The sequence below is a fragment of the Salmo trutta genome, chromosome 13, assembly GCF_901001165.1.
Source record: "Salmo trutta chromosome 13, fSalTru1.1, whole genome shotgun sequence".
NCBI classification, from domain to species: Eukaryota; Metazoa; Chordata; class Actinopteri; order Salmoniformes; family Salmonidae; genus Salmo; species Salmo trutta.
In genome coordinates, this window is record NC_042969.1 from 15,572,814 (window position 1) to 15,590,922 (window position 18,109).

Sequence of the window (18,109 nt, forward strand, 5' to 3'; positions counted from 1 at the left end):
AATACCTTCACTCAGTCACCATTGCTGTTGTCCCCATTGACATTACTGTTATAAAAACGCCACCCACGCTCTTGTCCGGCTCTGTGCTGCGTCATCCAGTCTGTCTGATTTACTGCAGCCAGCCCACTCGGGTCTAATGTATGCTTATCAATGCAAATCTCCATAGTGATGGATGCAGGTGCCCTCTCCCTCCTCTTGTCAGCTCCTTTCAGTGTGCACAAGGACACCTGGCTCTTTCAGTTCTACAATACGTGGTCCTGTGTGGCTCAGTTGGTGGAGCATGGCTCGAACCCAGGGTTATGGGTTCGATTCCCACGGGGGACCAGTACGAAAATGTATGCACTCACTACTGTAAGTCGCTCTGAATAAGAGCGTCTGCTAAATGACTAAAATGTAAAATGCGTATAAGTCTGTGGTGAAAAGACCTGAATAAAAGCATTATATTCAATTGAAACCCCTATTGCATTGTCCAGTTAATGTAGGCTAGTCTATGACCAATATTAACTTAGGATAAATTGATGGTATCACTAGCCTCCCAGGTGTGGCAAAGTTAATGGGTATGGACTGGAGCATAGGTGGTGTAACCAGGGACTCAGTCCTTTATTGTTGCTATGGTGTACTGTTATTTGCATGCTTTGTGCTGGAGGAGAGGGCTCACTGTTTGCCCACTGTCCTCCTTTGTGAGTGACCGAGAGGATGAGGACAGTGACTCAGACAACCCCTTTTGCATATTCTCTATGTCCTCTGGCCTGCTCTTTTAATCTGTGTATGTGAGGGCAGGCTGCACCTACTTCTAATCACACAAGCAGGGAATTATTTCAACTTCTTTTAAAGATGACTGTCTTCAGTGGAACTCTTTTTGGATCGACAATCTAAATGACCACTGCCTGGACCAAGAGTCTGTCTATGAATAGAGTATGAACACTCCAAAGGAACTCAGACCCCTCAAAAGAGCCCCAGATGTGAATTGAACTGAGACCATCTCGATAGGTTGTCTGAGTTTGGTTTGCTTGAATTCTGTGATCTGGTCCCTTTTTTGGGGCAATGTGAACACAAAGCTCTCCAGGTTCACTTGTCATTATTCCCACACCACACAGTAGACTACTGCAACACCGTTTCCCCTGCCATAACCCCTCACACTGGTGAGAGAAGATGATGTGCAGGTTCGTGGGGGAAAAAAGTGTGCTGTTTATGGATATTAATTAGAGATTGTCAAGGATGCACAGAAATTCAAAAATACAGTTTTGTACTGACACGATGTTCAGATTATTTGTTTGCAATATGTTGATCTATAGGCTAAAATAGCTTCATAAGCTGTTTATTGATTGTGGGGTTTGAATAGTGAGAAGACAACATATTTGGTGAGAATCCCTGTGGCTCAGTTGGTAGAGCATGGTGTGTGCAACGCCAGGGTTGTGGGTTTGATTCCCACGGGGGGCCAGTACAAAAAAATGCATGAAATGAAAATGAAATGTATGTATTCACTACTGTAAATCGCTCTGGATAAGAGCGTCTGCTAAATGACTAAAATTTAAATGTAAATCATAACATGGGTACAAAATCCATTCTAGCTCTTAAAGGGGCAGTAGCCTACATTGGGTGTACAATTTTAAATTGGGCCTACAGCATTATTTAATCAGCGGTTATTGTACTGGTATTTTAATGTTACAATAATATTTACATTTTATCTTCTGATTTCAATTGTCATCTTTTAATGAAATGCTATCTATTAGCTTCCAAAATGTAAGTAGGTACAGTATATCTAGTTGTTCGATAGCACATTCTGATGGAGTGGCTTGTCCTGTACTTTTACCCAGAGTGCATTGAGGGAATGTTGGAAAAATACACAGAACAAAAATATAAATGTAAAGTGTTGATCCCATGTTCCATGAGCTGAAATAAAAATATGCACAAAAATAGCGTGCAATTAGCATGTTGACTGCAGGAATGTCCACCAGAGCTGTTGCCAGAGAATTGAAAGTAAATTTCTCTACCATAAGCTGCCTCCAATGTCATTTTAGAAAAATGTGTCAGTGCGTCCAACTGGCCTCACAACCACAGATCACCTCATCCGGCTTCTTCACCTGCGGGATCGTCTGAGACCAGCAACCCAGACAGCTGATAAAACTGAGGAGTATTTCTGTCTATAATAAAGCCCTTTGGTGGAGAAAAGCTCAGTTGGCTGGGCCTGGCTCCCCACCCATGGCTGCACCCTTGCCCAGTCATGTGAAATCCATAGATTAGGGCCTATTGAATTCATTTAAATTGGCAAGTTACCTTATATGCACTAACTCAGTAAAATTATTGAAATTGTTGCATGTTGCGTTTTTATATTTTTGTTCAGTATATCTTGGTTCCTTTCTAAACATAGCAATGTGAATGCAAAGACTACTCGGACCTAAAAAAAGTTGAATTGAACTGGCAGTAAAGTTAAGTCCTCGTTCAAAGGCAAGGGCAGTGTGAATTCTTTACCTTTTTTTACCCAGAGCCCTGCCCAACTACATGACATGCTACCTCAGACCTGGCCCCTGATGACAGACCACAGACTTTCATTTGATAAATGTGGTCAATATATTGTCCAAGTGTTCATGTAAAGGAACTACTAACCTAAAGTTGGTCATTATGAAATTGACTGCAATCTTTTTAAAAGCATTGTTCTGGATTTTGGCAATGAAGCCCTTTTATCTACATCCCCAGAGTCGGATGAACTGGTGAATACCATTTTTATGTGTCTGCGTGCAGTTTGTAGGATGTTGCTATCTAGCGTTTGAGCAATTACTAACTAGCATGCTAGCTGTTCCCATAGACTTCCAATAATTGTGCTAATGCTAGTTGGCATTGGTTTGCAAATCTACCTCAAACCTTCATACTGGACGCAGAAACGTAAGAAGGTATCCACAAGTTCATCTGACTTAGGGCTCCCGAGTGGCAGCGGTCTAAGGCACTGCATCTCAGTGCTAGAGTCGTCACGACAGACCCTGCTTCGATTCCAGGCTGTATCACAACTGGCCTTGATTGGGAGTCCCATAGTGCGGCGTACAATTGGCCCAGCGTCGTCCGGATTTGGCCGGTGTAGGCCGTCATTGAAAATAAGAATTTGTTCTAAACTGCCTTGCCTAGTTAAATAAAACAATAAAAATCCCACACTATCCATTTAAAAATTCTTTCAGTTGTCTTAGGTCTCTGAAAAGACTTTGGTGCTTGGAGTGAGTGTGAATTGAGGCTTGGATCGACAGTGAGTGAGATGCATAAGCCCTTGTCTGGTCTCTCAAGCTGTACTCTGCATTGCTGAACAACAGTTGCCATGTGACAGAACTGCATAAGTATTGGCAGGGAGAGGAGGACACCAGATGAATGGTGTGTTGTAAGTCCCTTTTAGGCTGATTTGATGAGGTTTTGAACTTCGTCTTGTGGATGATTCCTTAGCTGCACCGACTTGGATCGGATTATATATTTTCTCCTGTTTCATACATTCAAGAGCTGTATATTGGCCTATGTTTTATCTAATTTCACACCCTCTCATTGTGTTTTGTTTATTCCCCTGAGGGCAGGATGGATGTTAGTTGCTAGCTCACGAGACACCGCTACTTAACCACTCACCCCAAATGTGTAATCTAATACCGCGCACCCCTCAGTTTCTACAGAGGCAGTGGGTTAGCTCATTTGTCTATTAGGCCTATCTGAGTCTTATGAAGGTAATCAGACAGTCATAAGGCCATTAGAACACTTTTCACTTAACTGGGATTCCCACTCTGTGAAGCGTGATGAGAGGAAAAGTAAACTGATGTCCACTTCCTATGGGATTATCAGCAGACTTTGACCGAGTCATTCATCTGTGACGACCTGAGTGAAAGATATTGATGCTGTTCCATTGAAGACTAAGGTATTGATGCAGCTTTGTTTGTCATGTTGGTTTTGTCCTCCTGTTAACTTTTGCTATCAGCTCTGTAAAGGCCAATGGCTAAAGATGTACATCAATACCAGTCCGTTTGGGAGTGGAGGACTGTTGAACTTAGAGATCCATTGTCTGTCTTTTGAGGTTTCTCTTCTCCAGTCAGAACCACACTGATATGGGCTAATGTAAAGAGCAGTCTTCTTCTGTAGTCCACTTCATGTTCCTGATTTTGGCGTTTCCACTCACTGATAACCTGCCTTTTGGTTTTATTGTGTTCATATCCGGCTGAGTTTTCTACCGCAGATTCTCATCCTCTATATGAGCTTTCCTGTACTATGCACTCCCACTCAACAAAAAAACAGCATGGCAGTGAACAGTACTGTCAGGGTCTTGTAAAGAGGGCCATTGTTACCACCACTCCCCATTGGATAATGCTTTAGTGTTGCCATACTGTCTCACTGCTTAATGTTAGGGAGTAGGGAGAAGCAGTGGTGCTGTGGGGAGTTCATGGTTCCCTTCTGTTACAAACAATTTTAGTGCATGTGACACAAAGGCATTTAGACAGGACAGGTTTTTTGTTGACGTTGTTATCCGCCGTCTCAGACTCAGATATTTAAGCATGATGGCTACTTTAGTATCCCATACACTCATGGGGCTTTGCTAGCCTATAGCTAGCCTATAGCACTGAACTGCAGAGACAGTGTTGCTGTTTTAATGCTCATTTCCTCATTCTGCACATTTTGCCATCGGGAAGAGAGAACATTTGACAATTTGTATTTATTTTTTTAAAAAATCTAGTTTCCTGTAATTCTACACATTTGTCATGTGGCTGAGAGCGAATTCTGTATTAAAACAAAGTAACTGCAATTCTACACATTTTACCATGGCTTATGCCTTGTTCATATGTTATCTGAGTGGCTCAAACATTATAACAAAGTCAATGGTGGGCCCATGCCATGACTTTTTTTTTTTTTAATTTCAGGTTCTTCCTGGGATGTTTGTATAGAAAAGCCCAGCACTTAGTGTCGTGACCAAAGCCCATCTGACCCAGTGTGTCACAGAGCCCTGTGTACAGCTGCCTGGCTGACCATTGATGAGGGCGAGGCTGGTGGTTATAGGCTGACTAGATGGATTGTTCTGTAGTGTTAAATCATCTGGATCTCTCTAGAACATGCATTCCTATGGAGGATAAACAAAGCACAGTGTAAACTGCTTGCTCAGCAGCTCGTTATTCCAAAATCATTTTCATTTCATTAGATGTCTTTTTTTATTTATTTTTATTGATCATACTAGATCGCGTGACTCTGTCTCTCTCTGTCTGTGTGTGTGTGTGTGCTTACAGCTGCAGCTGCGCAGGCACAGGCAGAAGAGCGGCGCAGCCTAGCAGGGAGCAGCCCAGGGCCTGCATTCCCAGCAGCAGTTAACACGCCACCCCCAGCAGCAGCAGCGAAGTCTCCCCAGCCAGGTAACAAAACAGCCCCTGCCTGCTGCATCTGTATAAACTCACACTGTCACACACACATGTACGAACATAGAGTACACACACATGTATATATTATGCACAGGCCTACAAAAGCATACATACCACCAGAATGACTCCTATGTCACCCTAAGCCTCTGCCGTTCTTCAAAGAGGCCTAGCTAATGTTGTATGTTTTTATCATGCGCTAACATGATCTTAACCTCAGTAGTAATAAATTAGGCCTACCTGCTGTAATTCATTGCAGAGTAGCCTAATCAGTCCCTCCGTGATTCCGTGATCACAATTGTATTTTTGTGCAAAATCAATAATTCCCTGAATTGTGCAAGGGCTTGGAAATTAGACCGATCTCCTCGCTATTTCCACGTAACACAGTTACAGTAATATGACTCAAAGTGCATTAATGTCAGGTAGTCACATGATGGACACATCTGCCTGTCAGGTGATTCACTCAGTGACACTGCAGCTCATTATAATCCACCAACGATGCTCCACCCATGTTCACACTTAAACCACCGCATGTGTGTGAAGGTGAGTGTGTTCCCACTTACCTGTGTGTCTGTGTGTGCATGCAGTCATTGATGGTGCTGCACTAAGGATAGACGAACGTCTTCGAGTGGCGAAAGAGAGACGAGAGGAGGCCGATAGACAGCAAGGTAAGAGCTCCGTCTGAATGGTGGTTCAGAATCCAACAGAACATTCTAGTTACATCCTCTTTAATGGGCCCAGTCTCTGACCCTGACCGTTTCAGCCCTAATCAAATCATTGGATTAGCAACATACACAAGTACATACATTGCAAGTCCTCAGAGGCATTTCCTGTTACGACAGGAAATGCCTTCTTTAGAGTGTAGAGGGACTTTACTGGGAGATTTAATGAGGTGACCTCTGGGCTGGTCACAAAGTAAACAAACCAATGTGTGTTCCCTCGTTTTTTTTCACCACACCTTTTCACACTGACCCACACTTGCATCCTCACAACCCCCCCCCCCCCATCTTTAGCTACGAAGGAAACTCAGATTCTGGAGCGGGAGCGTAAGGCCAAGCTGCAGGTGGAGCGTCAGATGGAGGAGCGCCAGAAGAAGCTGGACGAGCAGCGCAGGAAGGAGGAGCAGAGACGCTCGGCCGTGGAGGGGAAGAGGAAGCAGAAACAGGAGGAGGAGAAGGTACGGGCCCCTGGGGTCATCCTCAACACCAGGGCGGCACTACAGATACAGCTGGTATTATTGGGATATATTCCAGTCAACTCTGGTGTGTGCTGGGCATGGAACCTTTTGGTCCACCAGCTACTGTGGCAGGTAGATGAGATTTTTTATTTATTTCCGCTACAATTACTGCTGCATTTATTTTGGCGATTAAATGTTCTCGTACTTTACTTAATTCTTATTTATTCGCTAATGCGAGTGAAATGCTTGCACTGTGGGGCCCAGACCACCCGCCAACGCGGCTGACCGGCCCGTATTTGGCATGTGTTAATTTTAGGCCCTGAGATGCAGTGGTTTGGGAATGATACAAATGTGTCTGAACCAGGCTATGCAGATGTACAAGTAAGCAAGAAGAATGTATTTCAATTGGTACTGGTGAACTTAATCACCAGGTGGCCATGCTCACTGCTCAGGTCTGTGGTATTTTATGGTGTAACCTAATTGGCAGAGTTAATGCTATGTCTTGGTTAGAGCATGGGTGAAGAACTTCAGTAAAGTCTGCATACTTTGGTACTTGTTATGAATGAAACCATATCCTGTTTTAGCTTCTTTTCATGGGCGTCTGCTGCAGGAAGCTCAGTCCCTCAGAGTTCTTATTCCAGACACTTTGTTATTAGTGGCCTGCTGCTTTTCACCACTACAGCAACGGCCCCAGAACAATTTAGTGTTGGTCGTGACATCTGAACGATTTCAGAATTTTAAAGATATTATAGTGATATGCGTCTTTGTTTCAAAGTAGAACAGACAATTTGGCTTGATCTCTCTCAAATATGACGTTATCTTACATCTTGTTTGTCTCTCAAAATGATCTCCCTCACTTACCCCCTCTCTCATCACTATGGTCATATTGTAGTGAACTGTTATTGTCAGCTAGTCAGACAGAAAATAGCATTTCACCTTGAGTTACCGACTCATCATTCTGGGACATATGTTCATGTCGTCATTTTTGTCCCATTATCTGTTTGACCTTGTTTATTTTGGTTTGAGATTATTTCTGAATGACTTTGCATTCCGCCACTGTGCCCATCTCTCTCTCCGTAACTCTTAAACTCCCCCTCTCTCTCTTTTTCCTCTCCATTCCCCCCTCTCTCATATCTCTCGCTCGCTATCCCCCCTCTCTCACTATCCCCCCTCTCTCGCTATCCCCCCTCTCTCACTATCACCCCTCTCTCGCTCCCCCCGTCTCGCTCTCTCTCGCTCCCCCCGTCTCGCCCCTCGTGTGTGTGTGTGTGTGTGTGTGTGTGCTGCAGGAGCACTATGAGGCGGTGATGCGGCGGACCCTGGAGCGCAGCCAGAGAGTGGAGCAGAAGCAGAAGAGGTGGTCCTGGGGAGGGCTTTCAGAGTCAGACAACCGACCTGGTAAGGAACCCTCCATCATACCATTCCCACTCTGCTCTCTATACCATATAGATAGGACTACAAAGTGTATAGGACTCCACCTGTGTGTGTGTAAGAAGTTTCTGCTTGTCTGACAGCGGGACGCTGAATGACACAAGTCGGTAAAACTTGCTGATGCATCCTCACATTGACTGGCTCGTTATTGGTTCGCTGTCAGCTGGAGTTATGTTGATTGGCTCTGTGTTCTCTATGTAGGTTGTTACCGATGTTTCTCAATGTTTTCTGTTATTATTTGAAGTCTGACTGCCTTTAGTTAATGAAGCATACTATTAATGTGCAGTGACATACAGTGAGGCAGCTATCACAATTTTTTTGAGGGGGGGGTTTGTTTCAGGCAAGGCATTTATTGTACATATAGGGGCAGTTTCCCAGGAATAGATTACACCTAGTTCTGGATTTAAAAACATGATAGAAGAAAGTCTCCATTTTGAAAGTGCTTTTCAGTCCAGGATTGTGCTTAATCTGTGTCAGGGAATCCGGCCCATACTGTATAAAACTAATGTACTTATTATAGGTCCAAAATATGTACGTTATCAGTCCTTTTTTTTTTACATTTCTGTGGTCTGATCCATTAGAGCCTCTTATGATGTGAGCCTGTTTCCTAGCAGCTGTGTTGTGGGCTCTGATGGTCAGAGAGGTGAATCTATTGATGTTTGTCAGCCAGCCCTGTTCCTCTTCCACTCTGTCCATGTGGGGGGGGGGTTTATGTGTCTTCTCCCCTCTCCCTGCTGAGAGCCTTTCTCGCCCACAGGAGACCCTGACGCAGGCGCCTCCTCTCCAGTAGCTATAGTTATCTCCCCCGCGTCTCCAGAAAAGCCCCCCAGGACACAAGGTGCTGGTTGATACCTGTACTATACATACCTACAGTAGCATGGACTGGCACTGTTATGTTAACCAACAGCCCTTTTCTTAGTCACTCACTGCCTCACTAATATCTTCCTGTTCTCCCAGGGATGGGTTGATGTTGCTTGTATGCACAGATCTAGGATCAGCTTACCCTCCCCCAATCCTAAAATGAACCGTCAGGAGGGAAAATGCAAGGCTGATCTTAGATCAACATGTAAGGGGAACTTCACTGTCGCTTCTGTCCCACATGCCTTGGGCTCGCTGAATGGAAACGCAGCCTGTGGACTTCCTCTCCTTCTTTCACTCTCACTCACTCTCTAGCACTTCCAGGTCAGCTGTCACATGGAGGCACTGAGCACTGAGCAGCACTACTGTTTCACGCATGTGCCAACTAATGTCCACGTTCTCTTGACTGTTCACCTGTGGTGTCTATTCAGTTGATATTTTCTGGATTTTCAGTTCTTTCCACTAATTGCTGTGCCTGGCTAAGAATTTGAATGGCTTTGGTCTGGCCCTTGATGTTCATGTATAAAGAATGTATGAAGTAAAGATGCCGGTGTAATGCTATTTGCCAAGAAATGTCAGCACTAAAATATGCATCAATATTCAGAATTGCCTTAGATTGATCAATAGTGATGGGGGGGGAATCTGTACAGTTACATCGCAATATTATTTCAATCCTATGACTTCTAGTATCGAATTATATTTTTTGCTAGGTAGCATTAGCTAGTGCGAGTTGGCTGTACCTGCGCCAAAACTCCGTTATTTTTCGTCCTATGGCTTGTTCTCCATCTTTTTAAATAGTAAGCAAACATGTTGTGCCTCACTTTTATATCCATGACTGATCTAAAACTCTCTCTTGTCTCTCTGCAGCAGACATATTAGGCTGCATTTCAACAGGCAGCCCAAATCTGATCTTTTTTCCACTAATTGGTCTTTTGACCGATCACATCAGGTCTTTTTCGGAGCTGTTCTGATTGGTCAAAAGGCCAATTAGTGAAGGGAAAAAAAATCTGAATTGGGCTGTCTGTGTAAACGTAGCCATAGTAAGCAATATGTTTTGGAACATCAAATTACAGTATCGGCACAATATCGTATTGTGAGGTCCCTGGCAATTCCCATCCCTATTGATCAATGTTTGGTTTAAATATTGCCCCACCAGTGCAGTATACTATAGACATGAGACTAAATTAGTGTTGAATATTAGCTGCAGGCAGGGCATTCGGACCCTGCAAAAACCCTGCCCCCTATCTCCCTCTATTTCCTCTCCCCACGCCCAGTCTCCTAGTGGTCCTCCTGTATAACTCCCTCGTCCCTCCCTGTCTGTCTGTCCCTGCCTCCCCTTAGCTGACAAGCGCTCTACCTCCACCATGAACCTGAAACAGACGGCCGATTCTGGCATTAACAAGCGCCTGTCTTCCTCCTCCGCCACCCTCATCAAATCACCTGACAAAAGTAAGTCCCTACCCACCCTCATGCCCAGCCACTGTCACAGTTGTTGTCAACCTTGTTGACCCTCTTCTTCCTATGTCCAGGAACTGAGTGACAAGCCGATCAGAGGAGCATTAAGAGACTGGTAAACAAATGCTGTGGCTCGCTGTCTCTGATCTCAACCAATGACAAACCCAGCATGAACTTGTGATTCCATTGCATCCATTTAGTGCTCCCTTCCACTTTTTAGCGCACTTTGTGACACAGGGAAGTGTCTCGGAATCATAAGGAGGGGTGCCAAAGGATCAGTAATCTGTTTATGGTCTACCTTCTCCCTCTCCTCTTCAGTAGTCATTGTACTGTACCTTCCTTTCTTATCCTAATGCAGTTCATCCTGATTTGATTCACAAGGAATTGCACTGTTTCTGACCTTTTTGAGAAGAATCATCATTCTGGGTCCAATCTAGGCTTGGGCAGTATAGCGTATATACCGGGATATTTTGAAATACCGGTGGTATGATTTTCAAATCTGTCCCTATTTATTATTTTAATGTATTTTATTTATTTTTATTCACAAAAAAATCAATTGAGCCAGTCACATGGTATGCTTGTTTACAAAGAGCACGTGGAGCCAACTGACGTTTCCTAACGTGACGCCCACTGTTGAGCAGCACAAGAGAGGCTGATCAGGTTGCACTTGAAATTCACTACTATTGTTTTCCAGCTAAATATCTTAAATTCTAGTTCTAACTTTCTAAGTGCCAAATAATTTTCTCCAGCTCAGGGCTCCAGCTATGCGTTTGGTTTGCTAACTTGCTAGGAATAGGTGGCTAGCTTGCAAAATCAAAGTTCTGGGTTACAGCAGAGACAATCAATCCCCCCCTGGATCAATTATGAGTAGCCTTTTGACATAGTTTATAACTTGGGCTGGGTTGTCTGTCCTTGCATTTACTTTATGTTCTCTTGCGCTTGTTAGCATTTAGCTAGCGTCCGCTATGGCAATTCGCTAGTACTTTTGTTCTCATCAATATATACAGTACCAGTCAAAAGTTTGGACAGCTACTCATTCAAGGTTTTTCTTAATTTTTACTATTTTCTACATTGTAGAATAATAGTGACGACATCAAAACTATGAAATAATACATATGGAATCATGTACAGTTGAAGTCGGAAGTTTACATACACCTTAGCCAAATACATTTAAACTCAGTTTTTCACAATTCCTGACATTTAATCCTAGTAAAAAGTCCCTGTCTTAGGTCAGTTAGGATCACCACTTTATTTTAATAATGTGAAATGTCACAATAATAGTGTAGAGTGATTTTATTTCAGCTTTTATTTCTTTCATCACATTCCCAGTGGGTCAGAAGTTTACATACTCAATTAGTATTTTGTAGCAGCCTTAAAATTGTTTAACTTGGGTCAAACGTTTCGGGTAGCCTTCCACAAGCTTCCCACAATAAGTTGGGTGAATTTTGGCCCATTCCTCCTGCCATAGCTGGTGTAACTGAGTCAGGTTTGTAGGCCTCCTTGCTCACACACGCTTTTTCAGTTCTGCCCACAAATGTTCTATAGGATTGAGGTCAGGGCTTTGTGATGGCTACTCCAATACCTTGACTTTGTTGTCCTTAAGCCATTTTGCCACAACTTTGGAAGTATGCTTGGGGTCATTGTCCATTTGGAAGACCCATTTGCGACCAAGCTTTAACTTCCTGACTGATGTCTTGAGATGTTGCTTCAATATATCCACATAATTTTCCTCCCTCATGATGCCATCTATTTTGTGAAGTGCACCAGTCCCTCCTGCAGCAAAGCACCCCCACAACATGATGCTGCCACCCCTGTGTTTCACTGTTGGGATGGTGTTCTTCGGGCTTGCAAGCGTTCCCCTTTTTCCTCCAAACATAACAATGGTCATTATGGCCAAACAGTTCTATTTTTGTTTCATCAGACCAGAGGACATTTCTCCAAAAAGTACGATCTTTGTCCCCATGTGCAGTTGCAAACTGTAGTCTGGCTTTTTTTTATGGCGGTTTTGGAGCATTGGCTTTTTCCTTGCTGAGCAGCCTTTCAGGTTATGTCGAAATAGGACTCGTTTTACTGTGGTTATAGATACTTTTGTACCTGTTTCCTCCAGCATCTTCACAAGGTCCTTTGCTGTTGTTCTGGGATTGATTTGCACTTTTCGCACCAAAGTACATTAATCTCTAGGAGACAGAACGCATCTCCTTCCTGAGCGGTATGACAGCTGCGTGGTCCCATGATGTTTATACTTGCGTACTATTGTTTGTACAGATGAACGTGGTACCTTCAGGTATTTGAAAATTGCCCCCAAGGATGAACCAGACTTGTGGAGGTCTACAATTTATTTTCTGAGGTCTTGGATTTCTTTAGATTTTCCTATGATGTCAAGCAAAGAGGCAATGAGTTTGAAGGTAGGCCCTGAAATACATCCACAGGTACACCTCCAATTGACTCAAATGATGTCAGTAAGCCTATCAGAAGCTTCTAAAGCCATGACATCATTTTCTGGAATTTTCCAAGCTGTTTAAAGGCACAGTCAACTTAGTGTATGTAAACTTCTGACCCACTGGAATTGTGATACAGTGAATTGTAAGTGAAATAAAACAATTGTTGGAAAAATGACTTGTCATGCACAAAGTAGATGTCCTAACCAACTTGCCAAAGCTATAGTTTGTTAACAAGAAGTTTGTGGAGTGGTTGAAAAACGAGTTTTAATGCCTCCAACCTAAGTGTGTGTAAACTTCCGACTTCAGCTGTAAAGAGAAATGGCTGTGTCACAGCTTCACCGTTTCAGTGGGTGTCTCCTCGTTGTCTCTCAGGTGCTCGTGTGAGGAGTTCGTCACTGAACCGGTTGCCTAGAAACAACAAAGTCGACCTAGACACTCAGCCCACTAAGGAAGGCAGAAAAAAGCTTCAGGTGGAACAGACAGGTGCATATTAAGGGCCCCCCCCCCCATACACCACTATCCTCGCCCAATACAGCCATCCTCTTCATGCTCTACACTCCATTTCATAGGTCTGAGCAAAGGTTGCCTGATGTGGCTCTGAAGCTTTTGACAACGCTCTCTTTCCACACAGGAAACGAGTGCCTTAGAGAATAACATAATTGATCTAGAGAGTATTACGTAGACATTTTTTGCTTGTTAGAGAAACAAATGTTTTCTTTAAGCCTGAATAGTTGGCAGATGCAGGCTAACATCATACAGTACCGTGGTGCTAGACATGTAGCCCTCTATAGAGAGAGAGCAAGTAATCAGATTATGATCATAGTGGACTGTGTAGCTAAATGACACTAAGGTAGAATTCAAGGCATATTGATTTGTACTGTAATGATATAACAAAATTACTCTTAATGAAATCCATGTGGTTCATTAGGGCCTTTCGGGGGAACTTGCTCCTGGCCCCTCTGTCCTTGATAGGCTGTAACCCCACTCTCATGTCTGTAGGCCGCTCCCTGAAGAAGAGAAGCTCCTCCCTGACACGAGCTGGGGGGGGCAGAACACTGACCCCCTCCAAGCTCGATAAGGGAACGTCAGACGACCAAGGTGGCTAGCATGAACCAAGTTTCTATTTTATTTTCTTGTCCTTGTCTGCATTACTCAGGCCTCCTCCTTTTATAATAACATGCACGCATCTCCGCCAACATTTGTCTGCTCACTCACTTCGCTCATATTCAGCTCCTAGTACTAATTTGTATGCGCAAGCTAGGGAGGTTTAGGCAGTTCAGGCTACTGTTTAGGCAGTTCCACTCTTTCCCCGTCTCTCTATAGGTGTGCTCTTTTCCAGCCAACACTACACCCTCGACTGCCCCGAACTCCTGTGCCTTTGTCTGTCCCTGGTCTCTACCAGGGGTTCTCTGGTGCCTCATGTCACTAACTCACCCTGCTCTTTCTCTAACAGATCTCTCCTGTATTGTTGCTCGCCTGCTGTGATTAACTCCCAGCTAATCTTGTCTTAACCTCTCTCTCTCGCTCTCTATCAGCGGCTAAGCACCAGGAATGGCTCCTAACTAACACAATGTTTTGTTTGTTGGTCACGTTGTGTTTGTTGTTTTGCCTGCAGATGACGTTTGTAAGCATTGGATTTGCCACATGGAGTCTCGTGCACTGCGCTGTGTCTCAGTGCCATCCCACTGTAGCTCCTAGGGTTTAGAGAGCATTGACATGGCCACTGTCTCTCCTTGTTGAAATACTGTGCTACTGCTACTAACTATGTTGTATGTCTGTGTTAACCATATCCCACTGCATCCAACATACTGTATGTCTGTGTTAACCATATCCCACTGCATCCAACATACTGTATGTCTGTGTTAACCATATCCCACTGCATCCAACATATTGTATTTCTGTTAACCATATCCCACTGCATCCAACATATTGTATTTCTGTTACTGTATGTCTGTGTTAACCATATCCCACTGCATCCAACATACTGTATTTCTGTTAACCATATCCCACTGCATCCAACATACTGTATGTCTGTGTTAACCATATCCCACTGTATCCAACATACTGTATGTCTGTGTTAACCATATCCCACTGCATCCAACATATTGTATTTCTGTTACTGTATGTCTGTGTTAACCATATCCCACTGCATCCAACATACTGTATTTCTGTTAACCATATCCCACTGTATCCAACATACTATATGTCTGTGTTAACCATATCCCACTGTATCCAACATACTGTATGTCTGTGTTAACCATATCCCACTGCATCCAACATACTGTATTTCTGTGTTAACCATATCCCACTGCATCCAACATACTGTATTTCTGTGTTAACCATATCCCACTGTATCCAACATACTGTATTTCTGTTAACCATATCCCACTGTATCCAACATACTGTATGTCTGTGTTAACCATATCCCACTGTATCCAACATACTGTATGTCTGTGTTAACCATATCCCACTGTATCCAACATACTGTATTTCTGTTAACCATATCCCACTGCATCCAACATACTACATGTCTGTGTTAACCATATCCCACTGTATCCAACATACTGTATTTCTGTTAACCATATCCCACTGTATCCAACATACTGTATTTCTGTTAACCATATCCCACTGCATCCAACATATTGTATTTCTGTTACTGTATGTCTGTGTTAACCATATCCCACTGCATCCAACATACTGTATTTCTGTTAACCATATCCCACTGTATCCAACATACTGTATTTCTGTTAACCATATCCCACTGTATCCAACATACTGTATGTCTGTGTTAACCATATCCCACTGTATCCAACATACTGTATGTCTGTGTTAACCATATCCCACTGTATCCAACATACTGTATGTCTGTGTTAACCATATCCCACTGTATCCAACATACTGTATGTCTGTGTTAACCATATCCCACTGCATCCAACATACTGTATTTCTGTTAACCATATCCCACTGTATCCAACATACTATATGTCTGTGTTAACCATATCCCACTGCATCCAACATACTACATGTCTGTGTTAACCATATCCCACTGTATCCAACATACTGTATTTCTGTTAACCATATCCCACTGTATCCAACATACTGTATGTCTGTGTTAACCATATCCCACTGCATCCAACATACTACATGTCTGTGTTAACCATATCCCACTGTATCCAACATACTGTATTTCTGTTAACCATATCCCACTGCATCCAACATATTGTATTTCTGTTACTGTATGTCTGTGTTAACCATATCCCACTGTATCCAACATACTGTATGTCTGTGTTAACCATATCCCACTGTATCCAACATACTGTATGTCTGTGTTAACCATATCCCACTGTATCCAACATACTGTATGTCTTATCCATATCCCACTGTATCCAACATACTGTATTTCTGTTAACCATATCCCACTGCATCCAACATACTGTATTTCTGTTAACCATATCCCACTGTATCCAACATACTGTATTTCTGTTAACCATATCCCACTGTATCCAACATACTGTATTTCTGTTAACCGTATCCCACTGCATCCAATATACTGTATGTCCATGTGTTAGCCATATCCCACTGCATCCAACATACTGTATGTCTTGTAGTAGTTGTTCAGTGACTGTATTTACAGTATTCTCATTTACAGGACAAATAGTTTCTCAGTGATATGAGACACCATGAACTGTTTAAACATCCTTTAGTCTTTTTAGTTTATCAACTCAGTCTTTGAATCTCGCGTACTGAGCGGAATCCCACAACGAGTCATCCATGTCTGTCCTTAACCTGTATCCCTTCACTAACCAGACAGGGAAAACTCTCCCATCCCCAACCGTTCCCTGGCCGACCCTGACCTCCAATCAGTCTGGAGCTTCACAACTGGATCTGAAGCAGTATAAGGGTCTTGCTCCATGCTTTAAGAGGCTGGTCCACTCTACATCTAACATGAGTGTCTGCAACAGATGTCCCCTCTCTGTCAGGGAGCCTGAAGGAGGCCTCGACGCAAATCCCTTTAGAGCAACGGCCGATTACCCTAACATTTCTGTTGTTTATCGACCTTTGTTACTGGGACACTGGGCTTCCATAGGAACCAAGGGGGAACTGTAATCCTTCATTTTGTGATAGTAGAAACCAAAAGCTCCTGATGTCAGACTCCAGGTCTCCTGCTAATATGTACCCCACTGTCTATTCACATACAGTGCATTCTGAAACTATTCAGACCCCTTGACTTTTTCCACATTTTGTTAAGTTACAGCCTTATTCAAAAATGGATGTTCCATTATCAATCTACACACAATACCCCCTAATGACAAAACAGATTTTAGCAAACGTATTAAAAATGTAACTGAAATATCACATTTACATAAGTATTCAGACCCTTTACTCAGTACTTTGTTGAAGCACCTTTGGCAGTGATTACAGCCTCAAGTCATCTTGGGTATGGCACTACAAGCTTGGCAAACCTGTATTTGGAGTTTCTCCCATTATTCTCTGCAGATCCTCTCCAGCTCTGTCAGGTTGGATGTGGAGTGTCTCTGCACAGCTATTTTCAGGTCTCCAGAGATGTTCAAGTCCGGGCCCTGGCTGGGCGACTTAAGGACATTCAGAGACTTGTCCTGACTTGTCCACTCCTGCATTGTCTTGGCTGTGGGCTTAGGTTAGTTGGCCTGTTGGAAGGTGAACTTTCGCTCCAGTCTGAGGTCCTGGGCACTCTGGAGCAGGTTTTCATTAAGGAACTCTCAACTTTGCTCCGTTCATCTTTCCCTCTGACTAGTCTCAGTCCCTGCCGCTGAAAAGCATCCCCACAGCATGATGCTGCCACCACCATGCTTCACCGTAGGGATGGTGCCAGGTTTCCTCCAGACATGACACTTGGCATTCAGGCCATTCAGGCTTTGGATGACTACTGGCTGTAAGGAACGAGTGATGCGCGTTTGGAGCAATAATGACTGTATCCAAGTCTCAGCCAATCGTTCACATAACAGAATGCCGTACGCGACTGAAGAGAAAAGTGACAACCAATGTGCTAGTTACAGCATCAGCGCGTTGTGAAGGAGCGGAGAGGGGAATGGTAGTTCACCAGCTACAGCAGCGCGTTGTGAAGGAGCGGAGAGGGGAATGGTAGTTCACCAGCTACAGCTGCGTTGTGAAGGAGCGGAGAGGGGAATGCGCGTCCGCTGAACGATAACAGAGAGGTAGGTGAGAAGCTTGACCGGGGTGAGAAGGTGATGAAGCGTACTTCATGAGCTGTAACTGAAAAACAACTGGCATTTGGAAAGTTTGAGGTGAGGGAGAAAGTGTGGTGGAAGTATTGATAGCATCAAGTATCTTGCTACAGTAGCTGGATTGAATTCTCCGTTAGCTAGCCAGAGAAATGTTGAGCA

General features: G+C 43.6%; 1 protein-coding gene across 9 annotated transcripts in view; it reads left to right on the forward strand.

The window, feature by feature from the left end:
- The window catches only part of LOC115205295 (ensconsin), a 45,713-nt gene that overhangs the window by 8,953 nt on the left and 18,651 nt on the right, over positions 1 to 18,109 (forward strand). For 4 of the 9 annotated variants that reach the window (XM_029771101.1, XM_029771102.1, XM_029771105.1 and 1 more), the window contains exons 2-9: positions 5,238 to 5,360; positions 5,951 to 6,031; positions 6,377 to 6,540; positions 7,830 to 7,938; positions 8,729 to 8,809; positions 10,171 to 10,278; positions 13,098 to 13,208; positions 13,725 to 13,823. In XM_029771101.1, the coding sequence (XP_029626961.1) occupies positions 5,238 to 5,360; positions 5,951 to 6,031; positions 6,377 to 6,540; positions 7,830 to 7,938; positions 8,729 to 8,809; positions 10,171 to 10,278; positions 13,098 to 13,208; positions 13,725 to 13,823 (876 nt within the window). The remainder of the gene's footprint in view (positions 1 to 5,237; positions 5,361 to 5,950; positions 6,032 to 6,376; positions 6,541 to 7,829; positions 7,939 to 8,728; positions 8,810 to 10,170; positions 10,279 to 13,097; positions 13,209 to 13,724; positions 13,824 to 18,109) is intronic. The other 5 variants (XM_029771107.1, XM_029771109.1, XM_029771104.1 and 2 more) reach the window with 4 other exon arrangements.